The 17,242-nt window shown below is 36.5% G+C and overlaps 1 protein-coding gene and 2 long non-coding RNA genes across 8 annotated transcripts in view; 1 reads left to right on the plus strand and 2 right to left on the minus strand.

The window, feature by feature from the left end:
* Positions 1–1,905: 1,905 nt before the first annotated feature.
* Positions 1,906–8,855, minus strand: LOC122412540 (uncharacterized). Of its 2 annotated transcripts, XR_006261379.1 has the most exons (4): positions 8,605–8,855; positions 8,407–8,531; positions 7,087–7,367; positions 1,906–4,725 (listed from the first exon to the last, which is right to left on the minus strand). It is a non-coding gene; the product is annotated as an uncharacterized lncRNA (long non-coding RNA). The 2 variants fall into 2 exon arrangements; XR_006261378.1 differs by having other exon boundaries at positions 8,407–8,855.
* Positions 8,856–9,128: 273 nt separating this feature from the next.
* LOC122411790 (unconventional myosin-IXAa-like) overlaps positions 9,129–17,242 on the plus strand; it is a 29,322-nt gene continuing 21,208 nt past the window's right edge. For 4 of the 5 annotated variants that reach the window (XM_043420820.1, XM_043420823.1, XM_043420822.1 and 1 more), the window contains exons 1-5: positions 9,129–9,380; positions 12,846–13,791; positions 14,462–14,769; positions 15,397–16,014; positions 16,477–16,775. In XM_043420820.1, coding sequence (XP_043276755.1) covers positions 14,474–14,769; positions 15,397–16,014; positions 16,477–16,775 — 1,213 coding nt within the window. In that variant the 5' untranslated portion in view covers positions 9,129–9,380; positions 12,846–13,791; positions 14,462–14,473. Of the gene's footprint in view, positions 9,381–11,235; positions 11,349–12,845; positions 13,792–14,461; positions 14,770–15,396; positions 16,015–16,476; positions 16,776–17,242 lie in introns of those variants that run through there. The other variant, XM_043420821.1, reaches the window with a different exon arrangement.
* On the minus strand, positions 10,459–11,274 carry LOC122411791 (uncharacterized). Its single transcript, XR_006261224.1, has 2 exons — positions 11,138–11,274; positions 10,459–10,914 (listed from the first exon to the last, which is right to left on the minus strand). It is a non-coding gene; the product is annotated as an uncharacterized lncRNA (long non-coding RNA).

Genomic DNA, 17,242 nt, shown 5'->3' on the forward strand with positions numbered 1-17,242 from the left:
TTTTAAATGCAACGAGAAATGAAAAAATTGAAAAGTACAGGTGTGAATAATGATGTGCGAGATATTCGCAGTAGTTTAGGAGGAAATTATTATCGACCCCTTTAGTGATTATGAGGAGAAGATGATTCTCGACTCCTATGGATTTTCAAGTCGCTTTTATCGAGGATTAGACCTCGGGCTTTGGATCTCCTGGCCAGATCCATCGCTGCCGTCTTTGAGTAGAATTTCTGTTGAAATTGTCATTTTATTTGTAATAATAGTTGAATGAATCTGTGTGCAGTTGATTATATTCGAAACGAATATTAATAAGAACTTTTTTACTTTTTCTTAACTTGAGACTGTTGCGTGTGCAATGAATGACACCTCGAAGCGAACTAACTCTTCTTTTTTTTTCTCGTTACTAAAACAAGAATTTATACTGTAGAATTTCTATCAGAGAACTTCTATTATAGTAATACACATATTTATACTATCATATGTTTGAGAGTGTTTTTTTTTTGCAACGCTTCCTACGGAACACTTTCAAAATGTTTTAATTCTGAAGATATACGTAACGACATCACGAAATCATAGACCCTCGTAAGAATGTTCTATTTTTGATGAAGGAATTCGATATGAGTTTTATACCCTGGAGAATAAAAAATTCCGGAAATGAGGGAAAAAAATGGTTATCAACTCCAATTATGAATTATCAATTTTATTTGGAGAAGGAAAACATCTCCCTATGGGCAGTTTCACTTTTATCGGTGGAGAAAGATAGTGAAAAACTTGAACATTATCTAGAACCAGGGGTAGGAAGAGACGTGAGAAAAAGAATTGCACGGGTTAAAGGTCAAACGACGATGGTCGAATTAAAACGGTCTCGTGGGTAAGCCGTATTCGTTTCTGTCTCCTCTTTCTCCTTTTCTCAGTCTCGTTATCACATTCTCACCCTTTTCATGACTTTTCTCCACTTATCTTGCCCATTTGCTTTAGCAATTTTACTCTTTTTATCTCCGCCAACTTTATTATACCGGAAGTTGACCGGGCTCGTTGTTCAACATGCTTTTCCTCACTATCGTTCGTCAGTGCGAGCTTTTTGTGGTACATCCGAGGATTCTTCTCCATTCCTCTGCTTTTTTTACTTTCCTGTTTTCACTGTTTATGCTCTCCATGGAAGAGTTATCTGAACTATCATCACTCCTTTATTTCCATCTTCTGAACTCTGCATTATTCGCAAGTTCTTTTATAAATATCACTAAACACATTTCGGAATCCCTCCTTCGATACGCACATCCAGATGGACGTAAAATAATAAAACGTCCAAACTGTGTGGGTCGAGAAATCCGCTAATTAAGGCAGTAATTTGCCAAACCTCCGTTCATTTTCTAACAGGCAATCCCACAAGTGCCATGATGCAAACACTTTTAATTACCTATTCAAATAGATTAATCTGTATTTATTAATTAATGCATTTGTTTATTTTCTCGTTAGGGTATTAATTAAAGGGCCGACCTGATGTCAATTTTTTAAAAATTCTTTTTTATTTTTCAAATCGATGGATAAACTTTGTAAGATTATCTTATGAGATAACGATAGATGAGCAAAATTAAGGAGTTTCGGTACAGAAGTCTAAGTATTAAGAAATTGATCAAATTTGGTGCTAATGTTCTTCAACATCAAGTGCGAAAACACAATTTTTTTCAAAATTTTCTTCTACCTAGTTATCGAGTAATTACGCATTAAAGCAGATTTCTTATGCCCGGGATGTATACCTATATGTATGGAAACGCTATGTTTATACACGTGAACTTTAGTGATCAATTACTCGATAATTGTGTAGAAGAGAAATCTTAAAAAATTTGTATTGTCGAATTTGGCACTAAAGAATATGTTGACCAAATTTTATAAAATTTTGAACTTTTTGAAATTTTTTATGTTTTTAGCATGGTTTAGCATGGTAACATTGTATCGCCTGTACCGAAACTGCTTAAGCATTGATGCTGCAAGCTGCTAAGAAAAGCTTTTAGTTCTACTGGACACACTCGTCTGCTCCTGTCTTTATATTCTTAAAAATATCTAGAATTGGTCTCTTTCACTCTGTAAACATATCCTTGCATAGTTTATCTTTCGACGTGAACAATAAAATAAAGGATTTTTTTTAAATTTTAATTCAAGGAAATTCCCATAACGAGGTAATAGAAAAATGGTCTCGACAATGAATTCATTTAGTTCGTTTCGTCTGTTACATTATTTTATTCGGAATATTCGTAAAATGAAAAACTCGAATAGAGTTTTTGACGGAGGTGGAAAGTGCGATGTGCTCGAGCTGCGACCTCTCTGACACGGAAAGTCTCCAACTTCTCGACAATTCTCTTCAGTTCCTCGCACTTTTCTTCGCTTTTTTTCTGTCTACGTGCATACAAAGTTACCGAGAGATTATTACATGTGTGTTTTAGAGGAATAAACGCATACGAAGTACAGTCTGTTTATCAATTCATTCGTTTCACTCCCCGTGGGATGACTGACGTTTAATCCACAATGCTCGAGTTCTCATCACACGTAAATACGAAACGCGTACAATAGTGGTTTCCGTTCTTTGGCGGTAAGCCACACAAAACAAGAAAGCAGGGAGAGAGGCGCAGCGAGGAATCACAATGAGAAAACCCACGCAATAAGATCTAACACTCTGTTATTATATAAATGGGACGTTTCAAGCGAATCTCGTTGAAGTTATTTGAAAATGTTGCAAGTGTTGACGAATGCACTAAATTCTCTTTCGGTTGCTTCAAAATCCACTAATCCTTGTTACGTCGAAATTGTGAAGAAATAAACAAAATTTCCAAAAATTCAAATCAGAATACTAAACTATTTCGAAAAAGTGACTAGGAAATTTTTCTTACTAATCCCTCGAATTTGAATCCCCACAAATTTGAAGGATTTTTTTCACCAGACAAAATGAACGTAATCAAAGAATTGTCGATCGGTTAACCCTTTGAGGGGCACGTTTTTTTATTGAAAAAATTTCCAAAATCATAGGTGCTCTAAAGGTTTGTGGGGTCGCTGCATTACGATTTTGGTCTCAGAATTGAAAAATTCAAGATGGCGGATCTAAAATGGCGACTATTTATCATCAAACAAAAATATCAAAAATTCCAGAAATGTGTTAACATCGATCTTGAGTTGTTCCACCTTGACACTCGTCTGCTTAGCAACAAAAAGTTGCAGTGAATCCATAGGAAACTACGTGTGACGTCTTATTTCTTTTTTCATAATTTCACGATGTGGGCTGAAGGATATTACAGCCCACGACTCCGGTCTTTCCGTCCCACGTCGTTTTCGCTACCATCTTCATAAATAAGATAAAAAATATTGCTTTTTGTGGAACAATAAACGTTATTTTTTATCGCTCCTTCGAAAACCGGAGATAAGAAGTTTCATTGAAAAAGGCTAAATGAAAATAAGTATGATCGCATGAAATTATAAGATTTGTGGAACAATGAATACTCGTATTGCTTATCAGATGAAGGAAAAATGTATAACGAAGATTAACTGAATTGAGGCCATTTCATTTAGAGCTAGCTGTGCAAAATGCCCTATAGCTTGTTTGTCATTGTTCTCGGAGCTTGTATTAATTAAGTTTTGTCTGTAGGCAGTGGGACTCCCTACAGGATCCCGAATCGTTTCGAAAATTTCATGACGTCTCTGGAAGACACTGCGAAAGAGGGAGGGCGAGGATTCCCAAGTGACGCGTTGCCATTCGTTTGGACAATTCTAGATCCATAGAAGCATCCCCGTACCAGCTGGTCGCTGTGCACTACCTCGGAACAAAGGAGAGGCTCGTTCTTGGGGCAGGATCAATTAACTGTGCAGTCGAGTGACACAAAATCATTGACAATTGTTCCGACAGTTAATTCCTAAGGGTTAAAACTTGTCCGAAGACATGGGAAAAATGGATGAACGGAAAGAAAAATTTGACAAAAGTCTCGATCCTTTATCGACAAACGTTTCAACAAAACTGTGTGGCTCCTGGAAAAAAAAACGTCAAACAACGACGCCTCGACGAAAAAACAAATTTCCTGATTCAACTGAATATTCCATCTCATTTCTCACTCGAATCAACAAAAAAAATTGTTGAATAAAAAAACTTGGTTGTTCACTGTCCACATTTTAATCCCAAAGAATCTCAATGCTTCCCGGCACGAATTATTCTCGTACGAAACAAAATGGCAACAGACCCAATCCGGCAAATTTATCGTGCCATTAATCGTACTTCTCGCGAAGATTACTCGCGGAAGTAATATTTTGGAACAATTGGATTTTTCAAGAGGTTCGTACCGAGGTACGATGTAAAGAAATGGAAAGCCTCGGGGAAAAAAGGTACACAGCATGAAATATATCGTTCCTAATATCGGATTCCGACCTCTCTCTCACTCTCTTGTAAACTATATACAATTACGGTGAGAGGGCAAACTGACGCTTATAAATTAATCGTCCCATTCGTATCGGTCTCTGACGTACGTAAGTGTAACACTGGTTACAGCTCGGTATTGATCACGCAGCTCCAGATACTGCTCCACAGCCGGCAATGTATGCACACACGTATGGACAAAATCAAGGATTAATCACCCACTCAATTTCTCCCCTTTCCTCTTGTGATCTCCTCGCAACGGATGTCCGTCCCGTGTTTGAGCTGCATCAGAGCAAAGGTAGAATGAGCCGAGGAAAACCGTAGTTTTTATTGACCTAAAATGAAAATCAATCGATGAGAACTCATTTGACAGTGACGAAAGAGGAGGAAAATGAGGAAAAATATAATCGAGGTTTTCCAAAAGCACGCTCTTTTCCCTCTGTCCCGAGCAGTTTTTTTTCAAGCGTGCCAAATTCTGTTAGCTCTCAATCGTCCAGTTATCTGGCAGTTTAAACGATTCTCTGATTGCAAGCTTTGGTGTTTCCATTCGAAACGATAATATCGAACGTATTTAACGAGATGGATTTTACGAGGTGGAAGAAAAGAAAAAGTAGAAGCCTCGTGACGGGCGGAAACATGAAAAATTTTTTTATTAGATATTCCTCGAGTGCAATGCTCGAAGAATATTCTCACCAAATTTCATAAAGATCGGAGCATTAGATTCGGAGCTATGGGTATTTCAACCGAACGCTCGGAGCGCGCGGTCCTCCAATACTTGAATCTCTAAACGCGCGATTATTTCAGAATCGCCTTTTTTCAAAAATACCTTTGCGGTGCATGGACACGGTTACCAAAAAACTGTTAAGGTAAGAGTCGCGCGACTCTATGGTCAAATGACTTTTTATTAATCGTCCAAATAAAATAGGTTATAAGAAAGGTTTTCTGTATTGAATAAATCTTAGGGCAATTTGAACTGTATTCGTATAAATTTATATACAAGATCATATTTAATAATTTATGATTAGAAATATCTTATGATTGCTCATTTGACTCGGTTTTTCAATATATACATATATATATCGGTTCTCTTCTCACCTGACAGTCGAAAAATATCCTAGCCTCCAAACTCGCCGGCTATCACGAAAAGTATACATATATGTGGACATTCTTGACGTTGCCAAATATATCGAACCACTTCATGGCAGTTGATCTCCTGCCATTCTCTGAGTTATCATAGAGATTATTTTTTAAATTCTCTTCGAATGAGTCGATGGCCCTATATTTTTATGGTCACATTGGAATCTTTATAATATAATCAATGAGGAGTAATTTTAACATAAACTATATCTGATCGATAAGGAAATGAATTCTGCAATCATAGCGCTGGCGGGATGGGTTTCTCATAAGATGCCGTGTTATATTTCTATTTTTGATCGTAAATTTCTTGATATAATCTTCGGTAACCTATTAAATCCTTTAGCCATATGAAAGTTTATTGCGTAAAAATTACGAGTTCGTCTAATATCGATTGTCGCGCGACTCCTACCTTAAACTTATTTATTATAATAATTGCTAGGGCCTGGCCGAAGGATTTGGTATTCTGTTGGAAAAAAAACTGTAACGAAAAACCGAAAATTTATCTCAAAAAATGATTTTTTTGTTAAAATTGTCGCCGTTTTTTTCAAATCAAAATTTTTACAAATCCTTCTTCCAGGCCCAAGCTATTGGTATAATAAATAAGTGGTATAAATTTAGTTTGGATCGGATTAATAGTTTTTTAGTTGCGCCATTTCGAGAAATTTTTTTATTAAAAAACTGTACGAGTACACGAACATATGTACTAATGAATGTCGTTTGCAGTTTTTAACCCTTAACCTCAAGTTTCTGGCGTAATAGTCACACGGGGTCCAAAGTACCCCACTCACTTTGGGGGACGATAAATAATTGAAAAACTGTAAAAAAAAATAAAATAAAAATACTGCAATGTATTTTGAACCTTTAAGAAACGACCGTAACGATTTTATTCTATTCGTGTTATTTTTAATATTTAAAAAAATGTCAAAGAAAAGAATGCAGGAAGAATGACTTTTTTCACAAAAATTCATGTAGAAATCGTAATTTTCAATTAAAAAAAAATCAACTCTTTCTATAAACCTGAGAAATCACGCTTTCAGGTAGTATTAGTTAAATTTGTCACTCTGGGGTGGATCGGACCCTACATCATCGCACGGTCTGACTTGATCGACTACCAAAACTAAACTAACGGGCCCTTCCAAATAATAACGATGAGGCTCTCTTCTCAAAGGTTCGAACTATCGACCGAGGGCACCACAAGTCCCATTTTCTCGAAATTTCTATTTGGTATCGTCGGTCGAAAAACGGCTCGGGTCCAATATACCCCGTGTGACTATTAAGGGTTAATAGACATTTATTTTCTTGTCGAAAAAAAATCAAGAAAGTCGCGTTTTTTCGCCCGCTGCAAATGTATAAAAGGCCTTAAATTTCAAGCCTCTTATTTAATGATTATAATAATATTTTGAATACCCGAATGAGAAAAAATGGTGCTGTCTTATTTACGGAATGAGTGGAAAAACGGTTTGATGAATAGTGAACATTGTCATGAAGCAGAACGAAAAATGACTCGTCATAGCTTCTCGTCTCCCTTCGCTGCTTTCTTCGATCCTGTTATATCTTACTTTTTTTATAAGCCCCAATTCGCCATTTATAGCCGATGTGTACGACGCCAAACGATAGTCAGGTAAACGTCTATTTCTGGATTCTCAACGCTCCTTTACCCATATAAATAGTGCAAATACATACTCATGTATTTGTATATATGTATGGAGCCAAGTATTGATGGCAGAGGGACAAAACCCATCACATCATGGGCATCGACCACTTATCCTACGTCGTCTGATCTACCCCTTTGACCTCTGTGTCGTCGCCCCTTTTGACGAGTCCCTTTGTTTGGTTATTCCTAAATGTAGGGCACATCATTCCGGTTGACGATATGGAGCAACATTTTTAACAAAAGCTTTCGAATATTTACCTTTTCAAGCATTTTTTTCAATTCATCAAACGGAGTGTTGAAAGAAATCATTTTATTTCGTTCTATTTACGAGTTTTTTTTTTTTTTTTTCGTATGTGCGAACCAAGCGATCGTGATATTTCGTAACAAAATGACGACGATAAAAAACACGAACATTTCGAGGTTAGTGAATTTTTCGCGATGTTTAATATAATAGAATTTAAGAAATGGGGAAACAAACGTGTAAAAAAATCGAGCACACTGTTTTAGTCGAAGAAAAACAAAGAGAACGAGCGAGAGAAAAAAACTCGAGCTGTCGTACAGTCGAGTGCCGAGTTCGTTCGAATCTATTCCAGAATCGATGATGGATCGATCATTACTTCTAGTCATATTGGCTCGGTGGAAAGGAGAAAAAATGTTACAACCCTTTGAAAAATACATGATGTTATTGAGCGTCATATCTCTACACCTATACATATAAAACATATACATATGAAATGAGAGACAGTACTGAAATAGAAATAACGAATCTGGAAATATATCGCGTGTCACGGAACGCGGAGTCATGCAAACACGATAACCATAAAACCATATCAATCATAATCGTTTTTCTTCACATTTGCCTCGATCTCACACGTATTCTTTCACGTTCTAGGTTAAGCGTTCACATTGTCACATATTTTCCGGGCACTTAAGCTTGTCTCTGATTGAATTGAAATATCGATTGTAGAATTCGTCTTTTCTAAACGATATCTTTCGATTATGTCGATTTTGTTTGAGAGCAGAAAAATCACTGACACGAGCATTTTTCGTATTGAGATAATTGGGCAGATTTGTATTATGAAAATATATTTTCCGAACACAGAAATGTTTTGATCATCACGTGCTGTTGATTGACTATGCGCAGAGGAAGGGGGCTAAACAATGAAACGAACGATTTTTGTAGGTTATACTTGCGTGCACGTCCGAAAAAATTTGTATCGCTTACTGTTATGATATTCTTGAAAATGGCAATCGACCGTTCACGTATTTCGTCTGCAACGCGGCTCTGCGTATATTTCAAGAATTTATTCATGCAGATAATTAAGATAAGTATGCACAGCGCATATGGACCTATAATTCAATTTAACTATTTATATGTCTGGACCACAGTGATAAGTATTATTAATGCGACTGTAGCACTCACAATCGTTCTCGCAATAGAACACGATAATTACGGAATTTGTAATTAGGCCATTTCTCCATCCGTGCTGGGGAAGCACGTCTCGTATCAAGCAGAATTGTTTAAAATATCTTGTTTTTAGTATTTTAGAGGTCATTGAGTGACCTCTGAGACACAATGAATTTCGATTTTTTCTGTATACTAAAAAAACTGATTATTCCGGTTTTCAATTCTTTATTTATTGATAGAAGTGCATCGTTAAAAAAATAATTAGCGCGAAGAATGTGTAAAAAGAAAGCTTTGATTCGGTTCATTTTTCGAACGACCCGTTGATACATTCCTATTTCGTGGTAGTTTTAAAAACAGTCAACAGATAGCGACAGTATGAACTTGAAGAATTGTCCGCGGAGAGGCGCTGCGCCACCTTCGCTCGTCACAAACTGGAAATAAACGCGTGGGAGGGGGAGTATTGGAATCGATCACGTGGTACAAAATTTCCGGCAACGGGTTGGTCGGAGAGAGACCACGTGATCGGTAGAAAAATCGAAATGGCGGATGAGGGACGCAGATACCCGAGTACAGTCAAAGGACGATAAAACGTGTCGGGCTGTTAAATGCTTCTATTATTACTGTGTTTCTCGACATGCGTCTGATTGATACAATATTAATTTAGTGAAAGAACATCCTTCGAAACCGCGGAAGCTGCCGTGTGACGTTCTTTTTTGTTTCGTGACAACAGTGTTTGGCAGTAGTGTGGTGGGGGTACTGATTGACCCAGAGCCGCGGCACGGTGACAGCCGGTGAGTGTGTATCGAGGAAGTGTCAAGCAGTCTTTACAATATTGTGCTCTCTTTTCCTCTTGATTCTCGAATCATCTTTCTCTCTTCCTCTCCATTCGCTCCCTCTCTATCTCTTTCTCTGACTCATTTGCTCTCTTCCTCTGTCTCCCTCTTTTTTTTTCACGATCCCCGTTCGCTCGGTGGCGCGCATGAAACGGGAGAAAACAGGAAAAACAGGTACGCAACGGGAACGGGGTGTTGTGGAACTCTCGCGGGTACTCAACGTGTTTCTACGTACAGTTTTTTTTTTTTTTATTATTTTATTCCAACTCTCTAGAATATTCGGCGTCGTGGTTTTTTCTCGATTTCTTTTTTGCAAAAATTAAAGAAAAGAGAAAGAAAATGTCACGCGGGTTGACGATTTAACGCGCGCGCATATTTATTCCGTCTGCCTGTCCGTCTCCCTCCCCCTTCTCTCTCTCTCGAGATAACGAGCGCTCCATGGGAGACCAACGGAGATCGAGTGAACCACTAATTTCTCACGAACGTGAAAGAGGGAGAGAAATCGTGATGATGTGAGAAAGAGAGAGAAAACTCAAGAATTCTCTCTCGAGTGATAACGTGGACAAGTAGAGTCCGGAATGCGCGAGGAAAGGGGGTTACCTACCAAAAGTGCGTGTATTTACCTCCCTCCATACTACACACATGTATTCCCATACATGTTTACATGTATATACTTTGTTAATATGTGCAGAAATGTATAACAAGTTTTGTGTATCAATCTGATTCTTTGAAACGCGTGTTTTTCGGTTTGGCGATTCGATGAAGAAACGCGAATAGAATTACCATTTTTCGCTGTTGCGATTTCCTAATTTGTATGCTGTGCTATTCGAAATATTTATTTATATATGATGATAATTCGTGGGTACGTTGTCTGGTAAAAATACGATTGAAAGCTTGCTCAACATTCTCGCTTTTCAGAAAATTCACTACATGAAAGAGAGATACGAGTGCACATGTATGAAAAGAAAAACAATTTTGAATTGTAGAAAAACTTGTACTTAAAATTTTTACCAAAAACATGTCTCGAATAACACCGTTCCCAGTTCGAAAAATCAGTCATTTTTCACTTTATTTTTTCCAACGAATTATTTCTCGGGCATTCTTGTGGCGTTTGAATGGTATTTTGTGTGGTTTAGAAATTTCATTTCACTTTTTCATGATTCTCCGGATCCTCGTTGATAATTCAAATAAATTCGTGAGTTCGAACTGTGAGGCTTTTTTCAAAGTGGCAATTGAAACAATGTAGTGTGGTTTTCCGGCGAAACGAGGACTCTTTTGTCGAGAGTTATTCGTTATTCCCTAGATCGGTTCTCGTAGCATGAATCTCGCATCGTTTTTTCCCTCTCTCCTCTTCGCCCCTCTCTGGGATGACTTCCTCGCTCCCACCGCCTCTCGACCTTCCCCCCGCGTTTAATTCCACGGGGCCTTTTCATCGCTCCACATTGCCTGTTGACGTTATTTCTCGGATCTCGTTCTCATCACGAAATTCCATCTAAAATTAAATAAATCAATCTAGTCCGATGACTTTGTGTTTCTCTCGATTTTGGATATTGTGTCAGTGATTTAGTGCGCGTTATTATTTTTCTTGTTTTTCGCTTGTGAATTGCGAGTTTTCGGGATATCGAATTGCATTGAAGCGTGATATACCGCAGGAAACATCCTAACACAATTTTCAACTCACAGTGTACAAACATTATCTCCGTCTTATAACTTACTTTGACAATCTGTCAAATTCCGTGCGTCGAAACATTTTTATTCTCGTGCGACGTTTTCACTCGATTCACTGTTCGATCCGAGAGGTTATTTTTGTTGTGTTTTATTTTTTTTCTCACCAACCAATTTTCGCGATAAGACCGCAGAGCTCTCTCTCTTTCATGCAAGCCTTTTTTTATCCCGTTCCCTCGAAAGGATTAATCACTCGGGGAGGTTAGTCATAGTGTGTGCGAAGTAATCGCGTTTTATTTATTTTTTCATTTCCATAAATTACGACGAATTGCTTCCATTTTACTTTTAACGTCGAAAAAAATACATGAAAGTGGAAGATACAAAGAATATGCAGCTTTTCATTAAAATTGCATGAGGAGAACTCCTTTACTTCATTTCATAATTAAATTGTGCTTTGATTAAAATTGTGGTCCCCATTTTGAGAAAATGTTTCCTCAAGGGAATTCTTGAATTTGACATAAAATTCTGGCTACTCTTGTGTTTCCAAATAATAATAACATTTTTGGTCATAATTATGAATCTAGGAAATACTGAGGTTAATGCGATTCAGAAAACAAAAAAAATAGTAAAACTGAATGAATTTTTTAATGGTTTTAGAGGTTATTTGGGAATATTCTCCAGGTAAAAATTGAATTTGGCACTGGTTTAATTAACTATGAAAGTTGTGTCACTACATTATTTCCAGAGATAATTATTATTGTTCATTGTAAAGCCAGATACAAATTGTGAACTGTAAAAAATAGGTACCCTGCTGCGCACGTAATGATGGTCTTACAATACTGAGAATCATCAGTTTGTTTGGTATTTTTTTTCATTGATAAGCTTCAAGAGATTCCTCAGTATCAAGTTATAAGCAAGAGAGGGAGAGAGAAAGAAACGACAGGAGAATGAGAAAGAAAGATATAAATCAAAAGATGAAAAAAATAATAATTTCCGCATCCCCATTTTTTATTCTAATCCAATGAATTTTCAATTTGCAAAAACGGAATATTATCCTCGCTTGGAATACAGGCGGATATCAGAATGAGATTATTCAGAATACAAAACTATATGCTAACCACGCAGAGAAGAAACATTTGAAAAAATTTTGGTTATGTTGTGAAAAGAAACTTTTACAATAGAGTTATAAAAATAACCAATATCGTCAGAGATACAAAAAATTGCAGAAAACAATTTCTTGAAAAATCAGTTTCGTGAAAATGTGTTTCGCAGTTGTCACAAAAATTTACTCAGACAATAAAGAAAAGTTGTGGGATAAAAGAAAATGAGATTTTTCAGCTCTGGCAATAAAAAAAACACAATCTCCGAACAGTACGCTCTGCCTGGGCAAGCGATTAAAATAAATTCTGGCAGTGTATCAAGTAAAAGCTAGGGGCAAAATGGTATATCTCGATTAGATGTGATCTCTAAAAAATCCAGAAATTTCAAAATAGCTGCAGCTCCACTGTCCCTGGTCATCTCATGCTATTTCTCAAGGAATGAAAAACCAACACAAAGCACGTAGCGTCAGTAATCCGGCTGTGTCGTGAAGTTTTTGTCGCTGGGTCATTTTATGGTCGAAAATGACCCCAATTTCGGACTACCTGTCGTTGTTTTTATTATTCAAAATCTTGAAAACTCTTCCACCTAACACTAATTGCAAACACTGACTTTAAATAATCGCAGTACTAATTTGGTCTTAATTTTTCTATGTTTTAGATTGGATCGTTCAACCAAGAAAGTAAATTGACAAGATAATGACTTGAGGCTCTTGAAATTACCCTAATCTATTTCTGCACAATACGCAAGTTAAAAAAGAAGAAAGAAAAATGTTGGAGTAATCTCTAATGTGTTTTAAAAGCTCTCATTTTAAATTGAAGAATCATAAAGATTTTAAGTACTACCCTATGCCGCAATAATTGGGGGTGAATTAAGTTGATACCAAAAAACAAGTTGAAGCTAGAGAAATGCTTAAAAACGACTCTGAAAATACCATGACAATATAATTTAAAAATCGTACAAAACTATTACCGTTGCTCCAAAATACTTGTAACGGGAAAACAAATGGAAAATCGCGATGATACAAAATTTCAATATATTCATATGTAATATATATGTATATTTCTTCATTTTATCTTAAACTTATATTTAAAAGGATAAAAAGTCGACTGCCTAAAATACTCTGCCTACGGTAAAATCTCACAAATTCATTCGATCAGATACTCTCTGTCCGTGCTCAGTTTATTTTTCTACGCTAAAGAAAAAGTAAATAATCGAGAAACGACCCATAACACAGCATTTGAAGAAGAATATCAAAAGTTCGGTGAACGCTTGAAAAAGTGGCTTACCAATCAAACTCGTCCAAATTCATATATGAATTGTCAAATGAAAAAAAAAAAAAAAAACAATACAACGTAATATCATAGTTGAATCTAATTTGGGACAACGTTGTAAGACGGAAAACTAAATACAAACCGATGAAACATTTCTCTCGGTGGACAAAATCGAGCAGTCTCTAAAAAGCAAGATGTGTAAAAGACATTTTAAATATTTTCATCACTCGGTACATGCAACTTCGAAGAGAAAAGAAGCTGAAGAAAAGGGCCCTGGTCTAGGAGTCTGATGGACTACGGAGGACCAATCTTTTAAGCCTGGCAAGTAGAAGGTCAGCATTCAATTTCTGTTGATTTACAATGAGCTATGGATCAGAATTAAACCTAAAAGAGAATAATCTTTTTGGACAATAGAGTATTCATTGAAATTCTGAAAGAAAAAATTAAGTGTAAGAAAAAGAATTTTCGTTCTTTGGTGATTAATCTTTCGAAGAATCTTCACCAAAACACGTCTAGTTTATTTTTAAATCTGAGAGTACGCAGCTGTTCAAAAGATTTCACGCGATGAGGAAAAAAATACATACGAATCGAGATGCCTACGTGGTTTCATCTCATTCATGATGAGTTTTTCAATATTGAGGTGCTCAAAATATTTCGCCAGCTGAAATCGTTCTGTGGCTTCAGGACTATTTCATTATTTCATGGATTCCCTAAAAATAAATTCGCGAAGAGAATTTTTCAAAATTTAACATCGAATTAGACGAATGAAAATTAAGCTATCAAATTTTATACAATCTCTCGTTCGGATGAATTTCGGATTGTTTAATTTTCAAAAATAATTGATCAACTACAGAAGAAATTTCGGCGCAAGATTTATTGTGAGTCGATCGACCAAACACAACATCGTCAAAATTTTCGTAGAAACAACGAAATGACGATTCAATGAATAACAAACATAATTCTAGTTGCAACGATTAAAAGAATGTTGTTTTCCTCTAACAGGGGTTGCAAGACATGGACGCTAGCGGGTTGGGAGTCGTTCAAGTATTCGTGGGCGAATGGAGCCCCGAATACGAAGCTTTATCCATCAAAGCTACGAAACAAACTTCGTCAGCTGAGATAGTGCAGTGCATAATAAAGCGACTCGATCTCGTTGAAGCAGCAATGTCGAATGGTTACGAGTTAGCCGAGGTTGTCGGCAACTCGATTGGACAAGAGTGCAAAGAGAGAAGACTCGGGCCAACCGAATGCCCGGTTGCTCTGATGTTGTTGTGGCCAAAAAAAAATTCAGCGCAACAAGAATATTACAGGTAAAAAAAAGCAAAATTAAATATCAATACTCACCGATTCAATTTATATTTCGAAGAATTCACATACTCTCTGAATAACCAAATTAAATTTCAATAATAACCATGCGCGAAAGTCTTCAACGGACTTTTGATAAAAAAAAAAAAACTCAGCCAAACATCGAACAGATCTTTGCTCGTATTGTTGAATAAATATTTAATATATTTTTTAAATATCCTCATTGTAGCGGAATTTCATTCATAACGATGCATGTGAACCCTGTTAAACTGCATTCAGAACTTTATTTTTGAGCTATAAAATGTGTTGCTCATCCATTCAGTTTCCCGTGTTATTTTTAAATAATTTTTCTTCATTTTTTTTATAGAAGTTTCGTTTTCATTCATAGAGTATTATAATATTATTGTTATTATTGATTTTTGAACTTCGAGACAAAAAACAAAGACTAAGAAAATTGACATGTTGTAGAATCTATTGATATTTTTCTAGATTTCAAAATATTTGAATAAAAAAACAAGATGATAAGTCGTTTAATATGTTTTCGGACGTGATTTCCGGAAATTTTATGTGATATGATAAAAAAACAATACAAATTACGATATTGATAACGATTGACCAACGAATATTTGCAGGTTTTACCTGAGAAAAAGGCAACCTGATTACTTGTGGTCGGACAGTAGATTTCCAATGGATCCTCAGTTGTTGAAGGATTATTTCAACAGATTTCTATATCAGCCACGAGACAAAGAGTATCCGGATTTGTGTCAATTGCCAGATTTGAACGAGCAGACTCTTCTAGACAATTTGCGAGCGAGATTTTTGGCGGGGAATATATACACATATGTAGGAAGTATTCTCATAGCTTTGAATCCGTTCAAGTTTTATCCAATCTACAATCCAAAGTACGTAAAGCTGTATCAAAATCGTCGATTGGGCACGGACATACCACCGCATATATTTGCTATTGCTGATGCGGCTTATCACTGTATGCTCAAAGAGAAAAAAAATCAATGCATCGTAATTAGCGGCGAAAGTGGCTCGGGAAAAACCGAATCGACGAATTTTCTTCTACATCATTTGACCGCCCTCAGTCAAAAGGGTTCGCACGGCAGTGGCGTGGAACAAACGATTCTCAGCGCTGGACCCGTCCTCGAGGCTTTTGGCAATGCTAAAACTGCTCACAACAACAACAGCAGTCGCTTCGGCAAATTTATTCAAGTTAATTACAAGGAAAACGGTATGGTCCATGGGTGAGTGAATATCCTATTGATTTTAAATGTCGCCTTTGTGCAAATTGCTTTCTCCTCAATGTTATTTAAAAACTTTGTTCCTTTCAACTTGGAACAAGAATTGTAAGCCAAGCAACAGACTTCTGGTTCGAAATTTCTGTTCGATATTTAATAAATATTCGAACGATGCGTTATTTGACGTTTTGAAGATACAACGGATTACTGTATCGAACCATTCATTTATGAAAACGTGTAAAAATAGCTTTAAGCTTCCAAAATCACGCACGGCCCAGGCATATTTTCAATTGTTGTCTTGGAACAAAACAACAAATATGCTAAATAAATATTAGACGTAATGGTTTTTCGACGAAAATTCATTATTCCTCAGCTTTTAATTGGATTAGTTCTGGAGTCAGTACTCATGATCAATAAAACCGCAATTACGGATACAATAAGAAACTTGTTTTTTTTTCTTTTCCATAGGGCGGTGGTGCAGAAGTATCTTCTAGAAAAATCGAGAATAGTCTCGCAAGGGATAAACGAGAGGAACTATCACGTTTTTTATTATCTGCTGGCGGGTGCAAACGAGCAAGAAAGACAAGCATTACATCTGGAGAGTTGCGATCGTTACAACTATTTGAATAAGAGCGGTTGTTACGGGCTGGAAAATATTGACGAGAGGCATGAATTCTCAAGGCTCAAACAATCGATGGAAATGGTCGGTTTCACTCCGGAAAAGCAGAGACGATTGTTCGCTGTTTTGTCAGCGGTTCTTCTTCTTGGTGAATATAACAAATAAGCAATCTTTGCATGCGTCAATTCGTAAATTGTTCACTGATACAACCATATGATTTGCTTATACTTGGGTGTTTGTGCGTCTCAATTTCCTTGATTGATCCAAAATTCTTACGTAAATAGAACCTCTAGACAGCCGAGATTTGAGAGTTGAAATCGTTCTTGAAAAGTGCGTAAATTAGTGTCTGCTGTCACGTATCAACTATATACAAAGTTCATATCACAAAGCGAGCCGATATATCGGTTTTCTGGTCCTCTAGAAGTCAATAGTTGCTAACGACTGCTAAGGGAAAAAATTGGGATCGAAGATAATTCACATCTTTTGCACTAAAAAACTTTTCTTTTCCTTTGGAATCAGATAAGAGATTAGATAAACCTTCATCCAGTTATTCCGTGGTCTGAAATTTATCGTATGAATCAGTTCTCACGTCAAATTCGAGTGGTTTATTTATTT

The sequence above is a fragment of the Venturia canescens genome, chromosome 6 (assembly GCF_019457755.1).
Source record: "Venturia canescens isolate UGA chromosome 6, ASM1945775v1, whole genome shotgun sequence".
In the NCBI taxonomy this organism is placed as follows: domain Eukaryota; kingdom Metazoa; phylum Arthropoda; class Insecta; order Hymenoptera; family Ichneumonidae; genus Venturia; species Venturia canescens.